The sequence below is a fragment of the Aspergillus terreus genome, genomic scaffold (genome assembly GCF_000149615.1).
Source record: "Aspergillus terreus NIH2624 scaffold_6 genomic scaffold, whole genome shotgun sequence".
NCBI lineage: Eukaryota > Fungi > Ascomycota > Eurotiomycetes > Eurotiales > Aspergillaceae > Aspergillus > Aspergillus terreus.
The window spans coordinates 1,486,620-1,508,831 of NT_165929.1; the positions used below are offsets into that span (position 1 = coordinate 1,486,620).

The 22,212-nt window shown below is 54.1% G+C and overlaps 10 protein-coding genes and 1 non-coding gene across 11 annotated transcripts; 6 read left to right on the top strand and 5 right to left on the bottom strand.

The window, feature by feature from the left end:
• The first annotated feature begins 58 nt into the window (after nucleotides 1-58).
• Nucleotides 59-155, top strand: ATEG_10555. Its single transcript has one exon. It is a non-coding gene; the product is annotated as a tRNA-Lys (tRNA).
• Nucleotides 156-1,082: 927 nt separating this feature from the next.
• On the top strand, nucleotides 1,083-1,822 carry ATEG_04766 (2-hydroxy-palmitic acid dioxygenase MPO1; the record flags this gene model as incomplete). Its single annotated transcript, XM_001213944.1, has 3 exons — nucleotides 1,083-1,115; nucleotides 1,249-1,308; nucleotides 1,367-1,822. 3 exons carry the CDS (start codon nucleotides 1,083-1,085, stop codon nucleotides 1,820-1,822), a joined length of 549 nt encoding a protein of 182 aa, XP_001213944.1.
• Nucleotides 1,823-2,771: 949 nt separating this feature from the next.
• On the top strand, nucleotides 2,772-4,930 carry ATEG_04767 (F1F0 ATP synthase subunit alpha; the record flags this gene model as incomplete). The annotated part of the gene is made up of 5 exons (XM_001213945.1): nucleotides 2,772-2,843; nucleotides 3,042-3,211; nucleotides 3,375-3,431; nucleotides 3,492-3,612; nucleotides 3,680-4,930. 5 exons carry the CDS (start codon nucleotides 2,772-2,774, stop codon nucleotides 4,928-4,930), a joined length of 1,671 nt encoding a protein of 556 aa, XP_001213945.1.
• An 895-nt stretch (nucleotides 4,931-5,825) lies between these two features.
• Nucleotides 5,826-7,113, top strand: ATEG_04768 (methylenetetrahydrofolate dehydrogenase (NAD(+)); the record flags this gene model as incomplete). The annotated part of the gene is made up of 4 exons (XM_001213946.1): nucleotides 5,826-6,022; nucleotides 6,201-6,807; nucleotides 6,887-6,976; nucleotides 7,027-7,113. 4 exons carry the CDS (start codon nucleotides 5,826-5,828, stop codon nucleotides 7,111-7,113), a joined length of 981 nt encoding a protein of 326 aa, XP_001213946.1.
• A 241-nt stretch (nucleotides 7,114-7,354) lies between these two features.
• ATEG_04769 (signal peptidase complex subunit 2) lies at nucleotides 7,355-8,202 on the bottom strand (the record flags this gene model as incomplete). Its single annotated transcript, XM_001213947.1, has 3 exons — nucleotides 7,355-7,639; nucleotides 7,742-8,040; nucleotides 8,157-8,202. 3 exons carry the CDS (start codon nucleotides 8,200-8,202, stop codon nucleotides 7,355-7,357), a joined length of 630 nt encoding a protein of 209 aa, XP_001213947.1.
• A 263-nt stretch (nucleotides 8,203-8,465) lies between these two features.
• Nucleotides 8,466-9,506, top strand: ATEG_04770 (ER membrane complex subunit EMC3; the record flags this gene model as incomplete). Its single annotated transcript, XM_001213948.1, has 5 exons — nucleotides 8,466-8,515; nucleotides 8,575-8,608; nucleotides 8,672-9,035; nucleotides 9,092-9,253; nucleotides 9,313-9,506. The coding sequence occupies 5 exons, from the start codon at nucleotides 8,466-8,468 to the stop codon at nucleotides 9,504-9,506; spliced, it is 804 nt and encodes a 267-aa protein (XP_001213948.1).
• A 174-nt stretch (nucleotides 9,507-9,680) lies between these two features.
• On the bottom strand, nucleotides 9,681-10,251 carry ATEG_04771 (uncharacterized protein; the record flags this gene model as incomplete). Its single annotated transcript, XM_001213949.1, has 2 exons — nucleotides 9,681-9,773; nucleotides 9,832-10,251. 2 exons carry the CDS (start codon nucleotides 10,249-10,251, stop codon nucleotides 9,681-9,683), a joined length of 513 nt encoding a protein of 170 aa, XP_001213949.1.
• A 446-nt stretch (nucleotides 10,252-10,697) lies between these two features.
• On the top strand, nucleotides 10,698-14,204 carry ATEG_04772 (MET18/MMS19 family protein; the record flags this gene model as incomplete). The annotated part of the gene is made up of 6 exons (XM_001213950.1): nucleotides 10,698-10,779; nucleotides 10,849-11,122; nucleotides 11,208-11,305; nucleotides 11,357-11,496; nucleotides 11,546-11,734; nucleotides 11,784-14,204. The coding sequence occupies 6 exons, from the start codon at nucleotides 10,698-10,700 to the stop codon at nucleotides 14,202-14,204; spliced, it is 3,204 nt and encodes a 1,067-aa protein (XP_001213950.1).
• A 556-nt stretch (nucleotides 14,205-14,760) lies between these two features.
• On the bottom strand, nucleotides 14,761-17,967 carry ATEG_04773 (uncharacterized protein; the record flags this gene model as incomplete). The annotated part of the gene is made up of 5 exons (XM_001213951.1): nucleotides 14,761-14,820; nucleotides 15,017-17,212; nucleotides 17,270-17,617; nucleotides 17,678-17,773; nucleotides 17,836-17,967. 5 exons carry the CDS (start codon nucleotides 17,965-17,967, stop codon nucleotides 14,761-14,763), a joined length of 2,832 nt encoding a protein of 943 aa, XP_001213951.1.
• Nucleotides 17,968-18,699: 732 nt separating this feature from the next.
• Nucleotides 18,700-19,843, bottom strand: ATEG_04774 (uncharacterized protein; the record flags this gene model as incomplete). The annotated part of the gene is made up of 2 exons (XM_001213952.1): nucleotides 18,700-19,550; nucleotides 19,624-19,843. The coding sequence occupies 2 exons, from the start codon at nucleotides 19,841-19,843 to the stop codon at nucleotides 18,700-18,702; spliced, it is 1,071 nt and encodes a 356-aa protein (XP_001213952.1).
• A 1,045-nt stretch (nucleotides 19,844-20,888) lies between these two features.
• On the bottom strand, nucleotides 20,889-21,567 carry ATEG_04775 (GPI anchored serine-threonine rich family protein; the record flags this gene model as incomplete). Its single annotated transcript, XM_001213953.1, has 2 exons — nucleotides 20,889-21,362; nucleotides 21,421-21,567. The coding sequence occupies 2 exons, from the start codon at nucleotides 21,565-21,567 to the stop codon at nucleotides 20,889-20,891; spliced, it is 621 nt and encodes a 206-aa protein (XP_001213953.1).
• Between the last annotated feature and the right edge of the window lie 645 nt (nucleotides 21,568-22,212).

Sequence of the window (22,212 nt, forward strand, 5' to 3'; positions counted from 1 at the left end):
TTTTCGTACGAGCAGCAGATAATGTAATTCAATCTCTGTCGCAATCCACACATCGAAAGCCCGGTTAGCTCAATGGCAGAGCGTGAGGCTTTTAGAAGGATAATAATCCTACTAGAGGTACCTCAAGGCTGTGGGTTCGACCCCCACATCGGGCGTTCAATTTTTTTTCCCGTCCCCTTCGAAAGGGACAGAGAGTAGTTGATAACCAACATCTTTCTTTTTGCGCACACGGAGTAGATCTGTCGTTGTACGGTCTTTCGGGTCAGGGTCCTATCGGTGCCTTAGGTGATGGGCACACCACCGATACAGTTGGGCCCCATTTTTGAACAATTCTAAGTCGCTTGTACCAGCTCCATCTAGGTCGGGCACGGTCTTGGCCGTCCTCCCCGATTTGGGGACAATGAAGTAATATAGGACAGGGTTCTGGAAGCATACTCTGGAGGATATACTCCAGTTGGACCTATGCCTGATTTGTCCGTGGCAATTGAAACGGTGTGGGATGGCAGGGTTCGTTTATATGATCCAGCATTGCTTGGTTCTCGTTGAAATTGGACATATGGGGATCCCACTGTCCTGTTGGAATATATATATATGCTCTGTAGGAATAGGTGAAGGTCACATACCAGCACGCAGATAGAACGTAGAAAAAAAGTATACGGAAGGATGGTAACGCACATGCACCCAAAACAGTGTTCAAGCAGTTACCTCTCCTTGGCAAAGGACAAATAAAAGGCCTCTCGTATACTCCGTAGAACCATCTGGATTGATTCCTGGTGGACATCAACAGGATGCGTGAATGTTGCATGCCAAGTGTGGGAGAACACAACCAAAACGTTATATAACAATCATTACAGGAACTAACACAAAAAGCCCGCAAGAATTTGGTAACAAAAATACCGCCTTGTGACAGACTGTTAGCCTCGGTCGCTGTCCGTGGCATGTCCGTTATGTCAGAGAGGTGGGCAGATCTGGGGCTATGATATTGTCATTCTACACCACCTGTTCTCACCTACTCTTATTTCCTTGCCAAGTGGGCTTCTCCTACCCTGTACTCCTGGCTGCCATACCGATCCTTCACAATCATGGCGTTGAACCTTGAAAAACAGCTCCTCTTCGTGAGTCGATCCAGACTATGAGGTCTAACCTCTCGACACCTGCTGACTGTCCATAGTATGGAGCCTATCACAACAATCCTGTATATTCCCACCACCCTACTTGAGGCGAACGTACACCGCTCACCCATATCAGGTCAACGTGGGAATTCACATTACATGCGTACCGATCCTCCTGTTCACAGGTATCGCTTTGGTACGAGTTTCCTTGTCGCGAAAGACCCCCCCGGGCTCTACTCACACTCCGACTATAGGCATCGAATTCCCCCGTCCTATTCAACCTTCCTGATGCCCTGACCTTCGAAAACCTCCCTGCCAACATGGGTACCATCGGGGCCTTGGTCTATGCGACGTTCTATATCCTTCTCGAGCCGGTCGCCGGGGCTCTGATCGCGCCGCTGCTGATCGCGGGCGCAGCCTACGCAAACCACCTCCTCGCTGTCTACGGCACGGACGTGAACTACTGGTTCGGGGGCATCCATGTGGTCTCCTGGCTGGCGCAGTTCGTGGGACACGGCGCGTTCGAGGGGCGCGCACCGGCGCTGCTGGATAACCTGGTGCAGGCGTTACTCCTCGCGCCTCTGTTTGTCTGGATGGAGATACTGTTCTTCTTCGGGTACCGGCCGGAGTTGAAGAAGCGGTTTGACGAGAGTGTGAAAAGGGAGATTGCTGCGTTCCGCGCGCAGAAGGAGAAGAAGGCTGCGAAGTAGCGGTCTTGTGTTCCGGGGAGGTCCGAGAGTCGGATGATTCGAATGGGTCGTCGGAAATCTTGATGGAGGAGTGTAACTTGCGGATTTTGATGTTGTGCAATTGATTTAGCGAATGTGTCTATTATTGAATGAAGTGCGAATTCCTGCGGTTTACAATTCTTATTGGGAGTGCCCTTTTCGGACTCATAGAATGGATCGGTACAGTTGGTACGGATACGGTAATTAGACAGGTTCCCTGGTTGAATTCGGGTCACCGGTATTGTCGGAATGGAATGGAGGATGGAGAACAGTGGATGATGGGAATGGCGACACCATGAACACTGCATCGACAGAGATAGTTGTATAAATACCCAGGTGATAATAATAAAAATAACATGAGATATACAGGTACGATCGTTGTAGTACTCCGTATGCTGTGTCCGAGGTCAACCAGAATGGGTCGGATGGTTGCTGTGACGAAGAGGCATTACCTAAGCGACGAGATCCGCCGATCCGAAAAAGCACCCAAATTGTTTTCTTTCTCCTCTTGCCAGGGTGGAAGAAGGAAAAAGACGGGACAGCCGGAGCCCCGGCTACGCACAACCCCCTCTTTTAATTCCCTCTTTAAAAGGTCACCACAATGGGATGGGATGTTTTTTTCCCCTCAAGAAGAAAGAAGTATATAACAGTAAATTATATAATTTTACAAAAAAATATATAGAGAGAATAAAACATCCGAATTCTCCCATCGTGAAGAAAAAGTGGACACCAGGGCGTCTTCGGAGGTTTGGTGAGGCTCGGCAAACTAGGCTTAGTGCCAGCCAGTCCTTGCCTGCCTCCCAACCCCGAACAAAGCTCTCCCTTCCCATCCATCCACAACTCTCTTCTCCTCCTTCTCCCTTCTCCTCTCCTCCCAATTACATCTCTCCTTCAGAGAAACCACTCTCCCACCCTCTGAACCCCCATCACCATGTTCAGAAACGCTCTGCGGCAGTCTGGCCGCGCCGTCGCGGCTGCCTCTGCCACCGGCCGCATTGCTACGGTGAGTCTCTCGCTTTTTCCCCTGGGTTCCGGCTTCAACCTCGTCGTCCTGTCGTCGTCCATTTCCATCCACCCCGACCAAAACCCATCTCGATCCGGGTCGGACCCGTCTCTCGATATATCGCTCGACCTCCTTCGCCCGTTAAATCGCGTCTGAATGTCCCTGTTCTGATGTTAACAAATTTTTGCGTCCCCGTAGGCCCGCGCCGCCGTTCCCGGCCCCCTCGCTGGTGCTTCCAAGCAGGTCCGTTCCTACGCTGCTGAGGCTAAGGCTTCCCCCACCGAGGTCTCTTCCATCCTCGAGCAGAGAATCCGTGGTGTTCAGGAGGAGTCTGGTCTCGCTGAGACTGGCCGTGTCCTCTCCGTCGGGTACGTGGTGTTCAACTTCCCTGCCGTTCTCGTTTTCCGCGGATGGAGAAAATTTCGATCCGTCGACACGATCACCACAAATCATCGAAAAACATCACCAATTCGCTTCCACTTGACTGAACCTATGACGTGCGATCGACTAACGTGAATTTTTGTCGCACAGTGACGGTATCGCCCGTGTCCATGGCATGACCAACGTCCAGGCTGAGGAGCTGGTCGAGTACGTAATCCCTTTATATGGCATGTCACCGGCCTCATTTCACTAACGACCGATCAACAGGTTCGCCTCTGGTGTCAAGGGTATGTGCATGAACCTCGAAGCCGGCCAGGTCGGTGTCGTGCTTTTCGGTTCCGACCGTCTCGTCAAGGAGGGTGAGACCGTCAAGCGTACCGGAGAGATTGTACGTGGTGATATCCAACTCCCCGTCCAACCCACCGCAGAACGTCATCCGCTAACACCCTTCCTAGGTCGATGTCCCCGTCGGCCCTGAGCTTCTCGGCCGTGTCGTCGACGCTCTGGGTAACCCCATTGACGGCAAGGGCCCCATCAACGCCAAGGCCAAGAGCCGTGCTCAGCTCAAGGCTCCTGGTATCCTTCCCCGTCGCTCCGTCAACCAGCCCGTGCAGACTGGTATGAAGTGTGTCGACTCCATGGTCCCCATCGGCCGTGGTCAGCGTGAGTTGATTATCGGTGACCGTCAGACCGGTAAGACCGCTGTCGCTCTGGACGCCATGCTGAACCAGAAGCGTTGGAACAACTCCTCCGACGAGTCCAAGAAGCTCTACTGTATCTACGTTGCCGTCGGTCAGAAGCGTTCCACCGTCGCTCAGCTCGTCAAGACCCTTGAGGAGAACGACGCCATGAAGTACTCCATCATCGTCGCTGCCACCGCCTCCGAGGCTGCTCCTCTGCAGTACCTCGCTCCCTTCACTGGCTGTGCCATGGGTGAGTGGTTCCGTGACAACGGTCGTCACGCCGTCATCGTCTACGACGATCTGTCCAAGCAGGCTGTCGCCTACCGTCAGATGTCTCTGCTGCTCCGTCGTCCCCCCGGACGTGAGGCCTACCCCGGTGACGTCTTCTACCTCCACTCCCGTCTTCTGGAGCGTGCCGCCAAGATGAACGAAAAGCACGGTGGTGGTTCCCTCACTGCCCTCCCCGTCATTGAGACCCAGGGTGGTGATGTGTCTGCCTACATTCCCACCAACGTCATTTCCATTACCGACGGCCAGATCTTCCTGGAGTCCGAACTCTTCTACAAGGGTATCCGTCCCGCCATTAACGTCGGTCTGTCCGTGTCTCGTGTCGGTTCCGCTGCCCAGGTCAAGGCCATGAAGCAGGTCGCTGGTTCCCTGAAGCTCTTCTTGGCCCAGTACCGTGAGGTCGCTGCCTTCGCCCAGTTCGGTTCCGATCTGGATGCCGCCACCAAGCAGACCCTCAACCGTGGTGAGCGTCTGACTGAGCTCCTGAAGCAGAAGCAGTACTCCCCCATGGCCGTTTCCGACATGGTTCCCCTGATCTTCGCTGGTGTCAACGGTTACCTTGACTCCATCCCCGTCGCCAAGATCCTCCAGTGGGAGTCTGACTTCCTTGCCCACCTCAAGTCCAACCACCCCGAGATCCAGGAGACCATTGAGAAGGAGGGCCAGGTCAGCAAGGACCTCGAGGCCCAGCTCAAGGAGGTCATTGGTGCCTTCAACAAGTCTTTCAACGCATAGGTGAGCAAAAGGCACTTGGGTGACTAGTCCACCATGTACTGTTTTTTTCCTGACTCTATGTGTATAGACAAGATAGCTTGTACAATTTGAGACCACTGTTTTCTTTGTTTACTACTGGAAGATGGGATCGGTCGGAAACTTCGCAGATGTAATTGTGGCATCTCGATGTGAGTACGGCCTGATCTGTCTGTAGGTTTAACGGGGAACCAACTAGTGGATCGACTCAGAAAGGCAAAGATACGAATAATATCCTGTACGTTTAGATCCTTTTGCGGCACCGGGACGGTTGAAGAACAGTGGATGCGTTGATCTTCCTTGGGAGGGACGATGTACTACTATCCAGTAATTTTCGGCTGAGATTCCTGGTTTCCTCATATGCAGCCTTGAATATGATTTCTTTTGTTGTGTAGTGTTTGATGTACGCCTGGCGTAAATATCTCGTTCCGTGTACACCCGGAAAGAGTAAAGTACTTGTGCATGTAGGTTTCTATTATTGTACTATGGTAAGTCTTTGTTAGAAGTAGAGGGGTTGTCTACTCTACCTACACTTCCTGTATGGTCTTACTTCTACCCCAGGTGACCAACTACTATGAGAAGGTAAATATAACATCAATGCATTTCATGGAACAATGGGCAACGGATCATGAATTGTGATACAGTAGATATCTATAGGAGTAAAGTCTCTCTGACTATGCATTTATCCTAGCATTTATCCGCCATGGCTGACTGCGACGCTGGCAGTGGGCCGAAAGCGGCATCTGTTCCTATCGATAAGCGAGAATCTTTTCCCGCCAAATTTTTATCCATGACTCCCCCGCCAAAGCTGGTCAACAGTGCCTTGATTTGACCGAACCGGCTGTCAATTTCTCAGGTTTTCACCATTGAATCGCCCCTCATGGCTTCTGCGTCGGAATCTACGCCCGCCTCCTGCAAGGTGGTGCTCTCCAAGAACGTTGCGAACGGCCTGCTCGCGGAGGTCAAGCAGGGCCTGCAGACCTTGGACAAAGCCCCTCACCTCGTCGGGTTCCTCGCCAACAATGACCCTGCCGCGCGCATGTATGCTGAGTGGACGGAGAAGACCTGTCAAGAAAAGTGAGTAGTCTATCAGACCTGCTTCACTGGTCTCAATGGCTCTTCCTGATCTCTGGGACTGCGTCAAGGCGCAATCCAAGTGCGATCTCGGAGAGCCACGGAGGACCGCCATATCCCGTGCACGGCTTTCCCTACTGCACCCTCGTCTCGTAGCTAATGTAGTTGCTCCTTCTCACAGTGGATTCCGTTACTCTCTCCGTGAAGTCAACCGCGATGACCTCGAAGAAGCCATCCTCGCCGCCAACGTCGACTCGGACGTTGACGGTATCATCGTATACTACCCCATCTTCAACAACCGCCAAGACCAGTACCTCCAGCAGATTGTCGACGTATCCAAGGATGTCGAGGGCCTGAGCCATCGCTACATCTTCAACATGTACCAGAACATTCGGTTCCTGGACCCCGAGACGAAGCGCCAGAAGTGTATCCTGCCCTGCACGCCACTCGCCATTATCAAGATCCTCGAATACCTCAACATCTACAACACGATATTGCCGTATGGAAACCGTCTCTTCGGCCGCACCATCTGTGTCGTCAACCGCTCCGAGGTCGTCGGACGCCCGCTCGCCGCCCTGCTGGCCAACGACGGTGCCTGCGTCTACAGTGTCGACGTCACCGGCATCCAGCGATTCACTCGCGGTGAGGGTCTGAAGAAGGGCCGGCATGAGATTCACGACCTGGAGGGCAAGACGCTGAAGGATGTGGCTCCTCTGTGCGACACGGTCATCTGTGGTGTTCCCGGTGACTCCTACAAGTTCGATACCAGCCTTCTCCGTGAGGGTGCCGTGTGTGTCAACTTCTCTAGCGAGAAGGTAGTCCTCCCTGATATCCAACCGCCGCAGTCTGTAGCTAATTCGCTTATAGAACTTCGGACCCGAAGTCAAGCAGAAGGCCTCTATCTTTGTGCCTTCCATTGGCAAGGTGACCATCGTTGTCTTGCTTCGTAACCTCCTGGTGAGTCTTGCATTCATCTTAGTTTTGACACCCGCTAACGACCCATCTAGCGCCTGATCCAAAACCGGAGACTGGATGATGTGAAGCCCGCGGAAGCCACCGAGCGCCCGGGCACCCTTGAGGCGCAGGCTCAATAATTCGCACGCGGGAGATGAAGCTCAAAAGCCTCAGATGTATAGATGGGTTCTCTTCTGCTATTGATGTGTTAGTCGGTATTTAGACGATGTGTTACGATTTCGCGAACTGAAACTATTGTCCCGAATCATTCTTCGTAAATAATGCAGAGTAAATGCTAGCAGCTGTTTTTTGCCTCTTCAAGTAATCCATGTCCACAATGCGTTTCGGCTCAACCAAGTCGTCCAATGCACTCCCCCACATCTAACCGCGTCGTCGCGCTTTGCTGTCATCGTCTGGAACCCCAACAAGATTCCCTGCCCCGCCGGTCTTCTTCTCGGTCTCCTTCGCCGCGAGGCGCAGCACCTCAATCTCACTCGCGAGCCACGCGCGCAACGGCGCGGGATGGAATACGCCGTCGGCCGAGAACCACCGAGTAAACGGAGCCTCGATTTCTTTCTCCTGCAACACCTTGTCCGCCGCAGACCGGTATTGTACGCGCACCTTATACAACGGCGAGTGTTTCTTCACCGACGACCGAAGGGAGATCTGTCCACGCAACCAGCACGTTAGCTTCTGCCACAAACCGCATACAATCTCACTTCATCGGACGGTTGGAGAAAGAGAGAAAGAAGAGAAAGGAAGAGATACCGTTTCGCCAGACTTGCGCTTCCCGCGGTAGACCTCGCCTGCCTCGACCGCCCAAATCCAGTAGGTGAGAAGGCTGTTCAGGACGAAGTAGGAACCCACGGCGGCGAAGATCCATGGGGAGCGGGTGGCTTCCCAACCGAGTTTGCGGTCGGCGTAGAAGGTGAAGGCGGCAATGGCGACGGCGCTGTAGCCCAGGAGGAAGCGCACGTTGGTCTTTGCGTGGTCCTGGGCGAAGGTATAGGGTTGCGGCAGGGTTCCCAGGTAGGGGGCTAGGGCGTCGTCGGTGGTGGATTTGAGGTCTGGACTGGTTAGTTTGTGTGTCTGTATTGATCCTGCGTTGGTCGGGTGTGCGGTGTGTATGACGGAGCCTGAATAGAGCAGACAGGTGTCGCAAAGAGCTAGGATGTATACTGACCATTGACCGAGTAGACGGGCACTTTGGGTGCCTCGGTGGACGCCATGGGAGCGGTGCTCAGTTATAAACAGAATATAAAAGCTAAATAACACGACGGTTTGAAAGGGGATGCAGATTGAGCGTGGTGTTAGTACAGAGAGGTTTGTTTATGGATGGGCGGCGAGGAGTTGCGGCGAGCTGTCCTGTCCGAGGGCGGAGCTAAAGCGGCAGTACTTTCGTGACATCGATCGACCGTCCGTCCACTCCCGCATTTCCTCTTCTTCTCTCTGCCTGCATCTCCCCTCGCCATCGCCCGCAACCACCTCCATCATGGCATTGCAAGGGGTCGAGCAGACGATCCTGCGGGATCCCGCTCTCTTGTACGTTCCTACGGATTGCAGACGAACCCAAGCTCCCCGCGCTGACCTGATCACTGCAGTTACTGGATCCTCTTCCCCATCTCCATTGTCATGGTATGCTGCATCCAATCCCTGCTGATAACCTACAGGCAACGGTGAACTCACACCAATGAACAGATCTTAACTGGTATCCTCCGCCACTATGCCACTGTCCTGATGAACAACCCGCCCAAGCCCCCGTCGACCGCCGCAGAGTCCCGCGAACGCCTCGGACTCATACGCGGCGTGAACCTCCGCAACAACGGCTTCGTCCTGACCAAAGAAGCCTTCGAGCAGCGCAAGAACTACCTTGTGTCCGCGTACCACAATGGCGAGTTCCTCAAGGACCCGGCCAACCGCGGCCAGCCCCCCGCGAACCCGATGACCGACCCGGCGGGCATGGAGGCCATGATGGGCATGATGAAGGGAAACATGATGATGATGATCCCCCAGACGTTGATCATGAGCTGGATCAACGCTTTCTTTTCGGGATTCGTTATTTGTATGCTTGCTGTGAAGCTTTAACGGCTATGGAGCACCGTGACTAACGATCTGCAGTGAAATTGCCCTTCCCCCTGACTATCCGGTTCAAGTCGATGCTGCAGTCCGGTGTCATGACCCGTGACCTGGATGTGCGGTGGGTGTCGAGTCTGTCGTGGTATTTCTTGAACTTGTTTGGCCTGCAGTCGGTGTTTGGGTTCATTCTGGGTAGTGATAATGGTGAGTTCATGATGTTCGGGTTGAAGCTTATGCTACACATTGGTACTAACGAGTCTCAGCTGCAAACCACATGTCCCAGCAGATGGCGAACATGAACCCGGCGGCCAGCGTCAATCCCTTCCAGCCCGGCCAGGACCCGGATAAGCTGTACCAGAATGAGGCCGAGAACCTGGAGGTCGTGGAGCACTTTTGCATTCTGGACGGAATTGAGGACCGGATCCTGCATAACATTGCTTCGAAGAAGGCTTACTAGACGTGGCTGTCTGTATACCTACAGGTGGATGAAATGTTAGAGCAGAAATACTAATCTACGTTACGTTGAAACTTCGCGATCAAATCAAACATGTTAGATTAACAACCAAAGGAATTTCTTATATTCATGATCATACCCAAAACAAAACGTCGCATCGTAAATCATCATCCGGTCCTAGCGGTAATTGATCACACCATTAAGCACCCACACCTCCCCATTCGATACCTTCTCCGCAACACTATCAACCTCAATATTGCCGGGTTGGATCTAGTCAGTCAGTCAGCACACGGTAAAATAGATGAACGGAGTCAAACCAAACACTTACATAGATCTTCTCCCCATCCTTCGTCCACCGCAATGTGTCTCCGCCGAGGGTCTCAGCCTCTTCGCCCTCCGCCCACGGGCTCGTAGTAACAATATGTGCATCAACAAAGCGCTTCAAGTTCCGCTTCGCGCGGTCCTGTCCATCTTGCCCTTCGTACGCTGCCGCCTCTCCAAACTGCGCATAGTCATCCGGGTTCTCCCACGGCTTCCGCGGGAGGCCCTGGATGGCGCTGTTCCGCGGCGCCAGCACCGTGATGTTGTGTTTCGCATCGTTGAGCCGCGACTCGACGGACTCAAAGTCCCGCGTTAGTCCGGCGAAGATGTTGATGCCGCGCGTGCGAGGCAGCACATCCGCGATGACCGGGTTGTCATCGTTGGTGCCATGCCCGGCGCCATCGTTTCCATCGTTCGTTCCGGGCATGACAACCTGCGGTACAAAGTTGCCTGTCGGTGGTTGTTGGGTTTGCAGCCACTGCTGTAGCTTTTTGTTCTCTTCGATCTGGATATGATCTCGGAGGTGAGGGGTGTCGACGAGGGCCCGGGGGAGACGTTTGCGGAGGGTGTTGAGGGAGGGGACGTCCCAAGCGACGGCGGCGGATGCAGCGCAGAGGAATGATAAGCCGAGAGTGATTGTATTAAGGATGGGTCGCATCTTGGTGAGTTGATGGCAGGGTCAAGGTAGATGATGGATGGGCCCATGACGCAAGTACTGGCGATTTCCCGTTCGGTATCAGACATACACGTGACCCAGCGGCTATCGATAAGAGCGGCACAAAAACCGTCCAGCGGGATGGGGGCCAGTACTCCGACGAGCCAGCGCTGCAGCAGACCGAGACACATCCCAATTGTCTCGCCCCGAACGTCACCATGTCGGCCCTGCAGACCTTTCTGTTGGTCGTCGACCATGACAAGCAGGAGGCCAAGCAGATTGCCGAACGAGTCGCCCAAGGTCGATCATCCCCTCGCTATCTCGCATTACCCCTCTCCCACTTGGACGGAGTGCTAACGGAGTGAACAGACGTGGAGAGCAAGAAGGCCTCCCTGATCGATGTCGTCCAGTCACTGGGCGAATATATCAACGACGAAGACCCCATACTGCGAGGAAAAGCCGTCTCCTATCTCACCGCTGTGATCAAGGCCCTGCCTCCGAAATTCCTCTCGAGACAACAGATTCAGGTCCTCACGACCTTCTTTTGTGATCGGATTGAAGATGGAGGCGCTATTTCCGGACTGGATACGCTCCAGAGATTGGATCGGTTCAACAAAGAGCTGGCGGAGGACGTCGCACGAGCGTGAGTTGCGAATGCCTGCGTTCTCCGGCTGGTGACTCCGCGGAGATAAGCCATTGTACGCAGAATGATGCTAACAATTGGGTAGTATGTTCGAGCGCCTCCAAGATCATCAGTCTCGGTCACAGTCGCAAAGGTTCCAGGTCTACCAGCTGCTGAATGAACTGATGTCGAACCACCGGGCCGGTATGTTGTGGAACCCTGCGTTGATCTTTGCGTTCCGCTGACAACTTCTAGCTCTCCATGAGATGGGAGATGACTCACTTGTCGGAATTGTGGACCTCATGACGGGTGAGAAGGACCCGCGCAATCTGATGCTTGTGTTTTCCATTCTGAAGGTGGTCATGGTGGAATGGGATATCACGAACCATACCGAGGTGTGCACGGACAGCCCGTATGCCAGTTCTGCTGACTGACAGAGTATAGCTTCTGTTTGAATCTGTATACAACTACTTCCCGATCACATTCAGGCCACCACCGAATGATCCATACGGGATCACCGCTCAGGATCTGAAAGATCGTCTTCAGGATTGCATTGCTTCAACCGGCCTGTTCGCTCCGCATGCCATCCCAGCCTTGCTAGACAAACTTGATTCAACGTCTCCGAATGTGAAAGTATGTGTCTTCGCCTCGATCCGTCCCCATATTCTAACAACCCGCACAGAAAGACGCGCTGAATGCACTGATTGCCTGCATCTCTTCATACGACCCGAACACGGTCTCGACGCATTCGATCACTATTTGGGATGCCCTCAAGTTTGAGATTCTCAACGCCCAGGAGGAGTTTCTCTCGGAGCTCTCCCTGCAGGCCCTGCAGGGCATCGCCAAACGCCTATCAGAGGGTGTGAACGAAGTTTCTGACCAGCTGCCTCTCGCCCATTACCTGCGACCCATCACGAGGGAATGCAATGAACAACTGCGGGAACCCCAGCAGAAACAGGCCAAGCCCGCTCAGCAAATTCTGAGTGCCATATCCTCAGCATCAGCCGTTGCATTCGTTCTGGTGGTGAAGGCAGTCGTGGCGCCCCTGTTAACCATCTATCAAGAGGCCGACGGAATTGCCAAACAAAGGGCTCTTCTGGAGACCCTATCGGTTCTCTTCGAGTCTGCCGTGAAGGTCTATGGGGAATGGACGACACGCGACTCTGAGCCTACCGTCGAGAACCCGCTGCTCGAGTTCAAGGACCAGTTTTCAGACATCTTGGGCCAGGCGCTTATGGGCGTCATTAAAGAAGAAGTCTCCTTCCGCACTTCAGCCCTCAAAGGTTTCCTCCGCCTGTCAACCCTGCGTGACTACTTCCAAGACAACGAGATCGGCCTGTTTGTCCAGTATCTTGACGAGATTCTCTTGAAGGAGGAGTCCGTTGGCCGTGGCGACCTCAAGAAGGAAGCTATCTCCGCCCTGGCGGAGATCTCCAAGCACAAGCCCCGGCTGATCATGGACATCACTTTTCCAGCATTTGTGGCGACGCTGCCTGATGCCGATGACGGCACCAACACCGACTACATGACGACCCTCGAGACCCTCGCGCAGATCAGCATCGAAAGGGACATCTTTGAAACGCTCGTTCGCCGGCTCCTCAGCAAGCTGACCATCCTACTCCAAAAGGACCAGCCCGGCTCCGCTGCCTACCCCCGCGCCATCTTGATGGCCATTCTCTACGTGATGAACCAGCGCAAGATGGACGAGGACCCAAACATCGACCTCTACCACGACAAGATCGTTGTGGCCCTCTGCCGCAGCTCCGCGGCCTCCGCCTGCGGCCTCGCCAAAAACACGATCCTCAACGACGCCGCCGTCCTCGACATCCTTGGCCGTCTGTGCAATCTCATCGTGCGCTCCCTCTCGCGACCCAAGCAAGACGAGGTCGCAAAGAACGTCTACACCCTGTTCTCAGACGACGCTTTCTCCACCGTCCCCTTCGCGGAGTCCACCACCGCCGACCACCAGCGCACCATGATCCTCTCAACCTACCTGCTGGCGGCGCTCCCCGCCGACAGCACCACCACTATCCCCTACACCTCCGACAGCACCAGCATGGCCGCGCTGCTCTCCGACCTGACCAAGCGCTGCACTGCCCCCAGCGAGCCGGCCACACACCTCTCTTTCCTCCGCCACATTGCCCTCCTAACCAATAAATTCCTCCCCAAGTCGGACCTTGCCCTGGCAACCGACCAACTCGACACTCTCCTCCCGCCCGACACCTCAGCAACGAGCAACAACAGCATCGCCCTCACCACCGAGCAAATCCAAACCATCTTCTGGCTCTCCAAGGCCCTCATCCTCCGCCTCGCCCCCAAAACCACCCAAATCCTCACCACCTTGCTCCAACTGCTCTCCTCCACAGACGAGCCCACCAGCACAACCGCAGCCCGAAGCTTCGGCATCCTCCTCGGCGACGACCCGGTGCTCTCGCCCGCCAACGGCGCCACAATCCGCCTGCTCAGCAAACAACGCGTCTTCACCACCCTGGTCCCGCTCATCGCCTCCAAGATCCGCGAAGTCAACGTCGCCGATTCCGCCTCGGCCAACGCCCCCGCAGACCACATCAAGCCCGCCCATCTGACCGCCCTGTCCGGCATCCTCCGCACCATCTCCCCGTCCCTGGTCCTCCCCGAGCTGCCCACCCTCCTTCCCCTCCTCCTGCAGAGTCTGGATCTCGCCACCGCCGCCGAAGACTCGCAGGCCGTGCGCGCCGCTACCCTCGACACCCTCGCCGTCTTGATCCGCGATAACGGCGGTGTGCGCATCATCGACGAGTGCGGCCATGTCCAGAGCTTGGTGACCCGTTTGCTCCGGACGACGGAATACACTCGGTCTACCGACGGGGGTGTAGTCAATGGGACGCGCCTGCGTGTCAATGCACTCAAGTGCTTGTACCTTCTGGCGCAGACGCCCCAGTCTGATGCACCGGCCATCGCCAAGGCAGGGAAGCTGTCCCCGTTGTTGCCGGTGAAGAACCAGGTGCTGCGCGCGTTGCGTATGGTCCTGGATGATCCCAAGAGAGATGTGCGGAAGGCCGCAGTTGATGCCCGAGCCGCTTGGTTGCGAGGCGTGGATGATGCCCCGGAAGATGATGAGTAGAGGTTTAAGAATATATACAAGAAGGCGGAAGAAGCATAAAGTTGCTGTACAGTGTTGGTGTCCAACGGACGTATATAGATTTGGGTTGAGATCTATGTTAGAGAAGAGATTCATGAATGAAATCAGTGGCATGTTAACTGCGATACCTGCGAGGTTCCACAAGGCATCTCCATAAAATATAAAACACATGAAAAGGATATTGATCTTCTAGAAATACCAGTGCCTGCACCATTTCCTGACCGGTCCTCCTTCGTCAGCCGAGAGTGCCGCCATCCTGCCATGCGGACTCACATGGCTTTCAGCCTGCGATGTATCTAGGAAACGGCTCCAAACCCACAGGAATCTGCTCTGATTGTCCGACGCAGTCACCAGTAGCCCACGTCAGCGTCAGTATCCTTGATAGACTCTTCAACGCAAAACTGCTTGCTCTTCGAATCGCCAACAATGCTCCCAACTTCCTTGACGCTCTCTAGCTCATCGAAACTGAGGCTTTTAGGCTCGACAACACGGTCGGCGGAAACTCCAGCCTTGAGGAGAGGACGAGATGGCACATTGCCTACGGCTTCGACTGCCAATCCCGAATTCCAATACCCAATACCGTCCATCTTCTCAACGACTGTCTTCGTGAGCCGAAAAAGCTCGCCAAGGCCAGCATTGCCGATAGCAGTAGCGACAGGACTCATGGTCGAGGGATCGTCACCAACGAAAGCCGCGTCGTTTCCAAAGAGGTCAATGCTCCTCCAGTCATCCGTCCGCTCGCCGACTTCCAGGGTGGTATTCGCTCTCAGAATAGCTTCAATTGCGGGACTCACCAGCGACACTTCGTACCACATCCTTCCACTTTTACCCATGTCTCTCACTGCATCGCACCGGGCTCTTACCGCTTGACGGTCGTGTAGTGTTGTTCCGATAATCAAGTCCTGGGTCTCCGTGATTTGCAAGAAAATGTCTTGACCATCACTTGTAGAGCTCAGACTTGACGTACTGCCCCAATCTGAAGCTGAGCTCGTCCGTCGTGGGGCCATGGCGGTGGACACTCCCTTCGACGTGCTTTCGTCTGGACGGATATACCGGTGACGCGTCCACCTTTTCATGAGTACCTTCTCAATCGTAATCTGTTTCTCCGCCGGCAATTTCGTGAAGATATGGAGCACAGATCTCTCCGGTTGGACCCATATGTGGTCAACGAGGTACTGAGCGGACTCTTCGACCTCAGGCGGGACATCCGCGGTTGATTCAATACTACCGCTCAGTGCCACCCTGGCGTCCCAAACTTGTCCAGGAAAATGTAAATGAACCGCACCTAGAGTGGGTGAGTCCTTTTTGATAGAGTGCTTCCCATCTTCTTCCACGACGATAACCAGGGGTTTACAAGCCTTCGTCGAGCAATGGAACTCGTAGGTGACATTGTACTCGCTGTAATTCTGCTCAAAGAGGCGACGCTTCTCTTGGTCACGCGACGTCTTCAAATCCACGATGTGATCCACATCTGAGCCAGTCGCAGTGACCCTGTTGATGAACTTCGTTGTTGGGGCACTCACGCCTCCGCGGGGCCGGAAGATCTTAGTCCATGCATCCATGAGGATGACGTCTTGCGGACAGGTCTTGGGAAGGACTGGAATCAAGAGTAGCCCAATTTGGACCTCCAATGATAGAGTCCCTGGGAAACACTCGGCAATTTCCAAAACTGGTCTGATGGTTTCGAAGAGCTCTTTGATATCTGCATGACTCGCCTCCGCTTGTGTATCCTGGGCGGCCTGACCATTTGGCTTTGCCTTCTTGGATGTAGCAGATTCGCTCTGCTCCGCTGGAAGAGAGGATTTGGGAGTATCACCGGTTGGTTTCTTTGAGATGTTCTTTGATGCCCCCCAGGCTTCTTCAAGAGTTTTTTGTCTTTTTGCGGCGATAGCTTTCTTGGCCTTAGTCTTCCCCGCCTGCTGGCTCATCGTCGTATGAAATGTGCGGGTCGCGATTTCGTCCACCTCTTGACGATGGTCATGAGTGCGCTGCCTTTCAAAATCCTCGATCCTCTGCTGCGCAAACACCTGATTCGCAAGGCCTCGGGTATGTGGCAAAGCTCGGGTAGTTACGGACGTATCCCTGAGGACCTCATGTTCTCTTCTCGCATATGCTTCTCTCAGACAGGCGAGCTTTCGACCCTGTTCGCTGCCGGAAGTAGATTTCTGTTCCGAAGCCAACGTAGCTTCTGGACTGCTTGACATAGCATGCTCAGGATCGTCCCCCAAAATGAGGCCGAGAAGGTCGTTCAACGCTGAGCTCCCACTCCCTTGCGGCATCCCTTCAGACGCTAGAGCCGCTGGATTCTCTTGTGGTATCTCTTTCTCAGACGCCGAAGCGGCTGGATCTGGAGTGTATGTCATCCGCCATATTTGACGACCATTTCGATCTGAGACTTGATTGTCAAGCGGCACGACACGTCTCTCTGGAGCAGTCTTATTTGGAGCCTCTTGACCCGATGGCACAGGCCTCCGTGCCTTGATACCTGCCGGACGGGACCTCTCCACAGGAGGCCGGGGATCCACGGGAGTAGGCTCAGGGTTCGAGATAGTGGGAGTATCGGCATCTTGACTGGCGGACGCTGAATCAGCCCGCGCCACCCATTGACTGACTTCCTCGACCTTATCCGCGGACAGATAAGGGTGCCGGTGGGAATCATTCTCAACAATTGATTCGAGAGCGACGTAGTCGTCACCGTTACCAATTTCCTGGAACCTAAAGTCATTCCAGATCCGAGATGCCTTCGGCTGCTCCGTCACCTTGGAGGGATAGAGCAGGTTGTCGGGCAATCCGAGCACCTGGCCTTTCTGGTCAAAGAAAAGTGACACAGTGACGCACACCTGACCGAAATCTGAAATAGCGCTCAGGTTTTGACCAGGTAATATACGACGGAGTGCCCCTTTGCACAGACTGGCATAACTCTGGAGGCGTAGCCCGTGGTCGCAATTGGCGATGACCATGTTCACCACTGTGGGTTTTATAATGCACGACTGAGGTGGGTGTCAATCAGAGAAGGGATGAATCCCAGGTGACATGAGCCTACTCACCAATGGTCTCTCAACTTGAGTAAGCTTCGCCAAAGCGTCATTAACATCCGCTTCACTGCCTCCCGAGACTTTGATCCCGACAATGTCATCAACGACTGAGATCTTGGTCCCCGTGAAGGACTCGATAGCAGCGAGGATATCCTGAAAATCCGTCGCAAAACAGCCTAACCCCCCAGTAGGGCACGCCCAAGTCTTCGTCACGACATCAAGCGGAAGTGAGATAACGTTCGCATCGATCCCGTCGTCTAGAGATACGAGCTCCTCCTGCTGCTCTTCAGGGCCCATGAGTGCTTGATTGGCATCGCCAACGACAGCGACGGGGACCTCGATCTGACGGATACGCGGGACCTAGGGTTCCTAGGTTAGGAGATGATGGTTCTCTCCGGCTGGGAAGGGAGGCAGGCTTACTTCCAGAAGATCTTTATGGCTCTGTTCTTCAATGTAGTCAGCGATCACGCTCACCACAGACGCCGGACTGTCGGCGTTTCCGCTGATTACAAGCACCTAGAACCACCCGAGAGGGTCAGTGAGGAGGAGAGAGTAGAGAGATCTGGGTATGAGCTTACGTCTCCTCGCTTCTCGTATTCACAGACGAGATCAGCGTGAAGGGAGGTGTCTTTCAATCTGGTTTGGATCTCCTTTACGCCGAGGTCCTCAAACGCCCATACTGAGGCGAAGGTTAGGCGTTGTCGTGCCATACGGAGTTTGCACGAGAGCGATGGTTCGATCGGTGGAGCTGGGGAACGAAGAAGAGAGACAGACAGAGAGAGAGAGAGAGTTGAAGGGGAAGTGAGAGAGAAAGAGAGATGGGAGAAGGAGAAGGTGAGGGTGGATGGAACAACAGAAGGGAAGGCGCAGAGGAGGCCCCAAGACAACAGCAGTCGGAGCCCTGCAGCAGGCTCAGTGAAGAGGAGCGAATTCACACCAGACAAAAACAAACGGACGCTGCAATACGGAACTGGTTGTGTTTCCCTGACCATAACAAAACGATAAAATGCACCAGAATATTCCAAATGTCTCCAATTATATCCATCCACAGATCCCTCCTTGTAATATTTCCATGGTGATGCATGCTATAAACAAATCTATCATGCTCTAGACATTGTAGCCATCATTGCAGTTTCAAAAAGATCCAACGAGACGAGCCGGGACATGGCAATCTATTTCTCCCAGGGTATCAAGCAATCCCAAACTCCAGAACATCAGATGATCCCGGTCAACGCCGGGATGACAGAATCGAACAAGGTATTAAAACAGAGGTCAGGTAGAGGGAGGATTGATTGTGAAGTGGAGGGTGAAGTCAAGCCGTACCGGAGACGAGATGATACTGCATGTCCGACGTGGACTATTCCGAGGAGAAAATTCCCGGCCCCCACAAGATGATATTGCGGCCAGCGCTCAAGGGGTTCCTAGGGCAATAAGCACGCGGCCTATGCGGACGCTTTCTTCTCGCCTTCGAGCCGCATCACCCACTTCATCTCCACCTCGGTCTCCTTCAAGGAGGCAAGGGCTGTGTCGATGCGGTTCTCAGCCTGATGGCCCTTCTCGACGAGCGACCGCACGTCGTCGTCATGCGCCTGCTTATACGCCGAATAGGCGGCGAACAGCTTCTCAAAGTTCTCCCGGCCCGCCTGGATCTCGCGATCCTTCTCGGCCATGATTTCATCCAGTCGTTCCACCTGCGAGCCCTTCTCGAGATGTTTCCGTTTCAGCCCCTCGAACTCGTCCCGAAGGGAGGCGAGTTTGCGCTGGGTGTCGGTGCGCTCCCGCTGACAATGGGCGGCAAGTACATCGTACTGCGTGCGCGCGTGGTTCGCAATCTCTTGCAGCTCGGCGCATTTGCGATTGAAGTCGTCGCGGGCCTCGTCCATCAGCTGGTTGATCTTGACCTTCTCGTCGTCGGCCTGGACACGGCGGGCCCGTTCGCTTTTGAGCTCGGCGCGCAGCTCGTCGAGCTTCTTGTCCTTTCGGGCGATCGAATGCAGGTTCGTCTCGTTGGCCTGCTCCAGGTTGCGCAGGCGTTCGGTCATGTTCTGGATCTGGATCTTGAACGCCTCGTTCATGCGTTGCGTTTCCTCCGCCCGGGACCGATACACCCCGCATTCCCGCGTCAGTCGTGCGATGTCCTCCTGCAGATTGTGAATTACCCGGCCGGATTTTCCGGTGGCGGCGTGGCCGACGGCGGAGGACCATTCGGAGGTGGATTTGTGGAGGGCGGAGTCGCCGTTGGGGGGGCTTGTCGAGCCATTGGTGTAAGTTGTGTCGGAGGCGATGGTAGTTTCTGCAGCAGGTGCAAAGTAAGGCCATTAGACTGGGTCTGACGAAGGTTTTGAGGGGAGGATGAGTTCACCCACCGGGTGACGGATCGGAATGTCGCCCGGGCGAGTCGGCCTCGAACAAGCCATTGTGCTGGTGCATATTTAGATGCGGTTCGACATGCGACAGCGTGATCCGAGGCGGTTCGGAAGAGGGATCTGGAGGTGTTGAGACGAGCTTTGCGGCGTTAGCATGGGGATTGTCAACCTCTGGCTTGGGAGGCTTTTTGGCCCGACCGAATCGGGCCATGCTCGGCATGGTGGGGACGGAGAGGATGGAATGCTGGAGAGAATGGACGGCCGTTGCCGTCGAACGAGGCGCTGAAGAACGAGGATGCAGGATTGACAAGAAGCATGGGGAAGGGAGATAGCACTAGTGTAAGGAGGCTGCAAGGAGGCAATAATCTGATATCGACACCCTTTGCTTGTTCCCACAACCGGTCTCTCTCCTCACCAGCTTCAAAGATGGGATTGATGAGGAGGAACAAGGTGATGTCCATGTAATGGAATGCTCAATGAAAAGAGGGGACATACTCAGGAGTAGACCAGCGCTGGAGTGCAGGAGATCTGCCGAAACTATTTCTGATCAACTGTTGGGTTCAAGTGACGACAATGCTTATTCATCGCCGAGACATGATGACGGTGGATGAATTATTATTTACCTTCCGTAGTCCAGGATCAGTAGGATAAGAATAGACAGCAGACGGTGGGTGAAGGTGAAACGGGCGAAATGAGAAGTGGACTGGAGTTCTCTACACGCCGTCTGTCCAGTCCAATCATCAGCTGACTCAGGGCTTAGTTAATGGACAGTAGACTCAACAGATGAAGTCGGAAATTAATATCCACAGAACCAGAAGAAGAAATTTGAGCTGAAAATCAGATGAAGAGAATAGATGACTCCGTCGGCTGAAGGAATGTGAGCTGTCAATGAACCACCACTATCACGGAGACTACTCTACTATGTACTAAGGTAGTTACTTCGTAACAGATACCCCTACGACGATCCTGAATATATCCGAAATCCCATGCATTACTATCACATCGGCCAGGTCATCCCCTGTCAAGTGGCACGCCACGGCAAACATGAACCATGGACCATCCCAATCGGTGCCTGTATGGTCCCGACAGATTATGAAACAAACCAGGTCTCCGGGCCTTTGCGTGATTAAAGGGTCAACGGCCAATATCAATACGCCGCTGGTGATATATACAACGAACGAGAGTGGGAGGTACAGAAGAGCCAAAGCAGACCAAGAATATCACAGACAAAGAAGGGAAAAAGAGTCTCCCCATGACCCCACCGCTCACACAAAGAGAGGGACCAAAACCGCAACCGCCCCTAGGGCCAGTTCGACGGGCAAATCTCGGACGGCTGCACGGTTCATCTGCGCCTGGGCGATGTTCTTCTCTGATGATATATCCACCACCGTCGGTGTCTGGCGCACACTGGTCATCGTCACCGACTCCGCATCATTTCCCTGAATAACATGAGTCCCAAAGGCATCCTTGGGCGATGTATCGAATTGCGGAGAGTGAGGGTCGAATCGAGCGGGAGCCGGTCCCACCGAAGCAGGCATCTGGTTACGACTATGTGCCAAAGTGAAGTAGCCGGAGTAGTTGACCTCGTCGTTTTGTTTGACCTCAAAGGCGTAGTCATTGCCTTCTTCTAGGCTCTCGTCTGGCGTCCAGCTGAACGTACCTCCGGTCGCAGCAGTCGCCAGAACTTTGATTTCGTGCAGATTGGCGGATTCGCCTTTGCGGAGCGTGAGGGTGGTCGGCTTGATGGAAGTCAGTGTCCTGCTGTACTTAGGGATCGGTCATATCTGGTAGTCTTACAGCGGCAGGATCACCCCCGGCCCAGGCGATGGTGACGGGCTCTCCGCTGATCACCAAGGCCGGCCAATTTGTGAAGGCTAGAGCGTTGATTAGGCTGGCATAAGCCAAGCAGGCCCCGATAGTGAAAAGCGTTCGAAGGCAATGCATGATTGCGGTAGTTGATAATCGGCCCGTAGACGATGCTGAGTATTGAATATCCCTGTGGAAGGAGGTAAGCAGTGTGTATGAGTAAGGACGATTGATGGATGGGTTGCGCAGGGGGGGAGAGGGAACTCGGAGACACTCATCCTATTGAACCAAGAGGTAGAGCCCCTTGTGGGGTAACAATGGAAAGAGCACCTGAGATTGATTCCTGCAGTGTTGGAGGGAGAAACAGTACCTGAGAGATCTTGGACTTATCGCCGTCTGCTTCCTGTTTTGGAGTGCTGTACTAGGTATCTAGTATGGTCTTCAGATCACTAGACGAGAACAGTCCAAGAGTCTATCAACGGACGGATCGGATGGAATGGCGAGACCTGCTCGGATTTAAAGCCAGGGCGGTTCTTCAAACTTGTTTCGAGTTTGCATCCATGGGGAGGAGGAGCAGACATGTCGCGTCGATGGCGCGTGTAGAGGAGGGTGTACGGAATGTGCCCATGACTGTGATGGATGGTGAGACCAATGGAAGAATCATCCTCGAGGAGAATGTGTAGCAATGGTCTCACCGAGGGGTCTGTTGAAGTATGAGGCTGGAGGAAGGGGGCGCTGGTCTGGATGGATTGTTTGGAACGAAGAATGTCTAGCACAGGGACA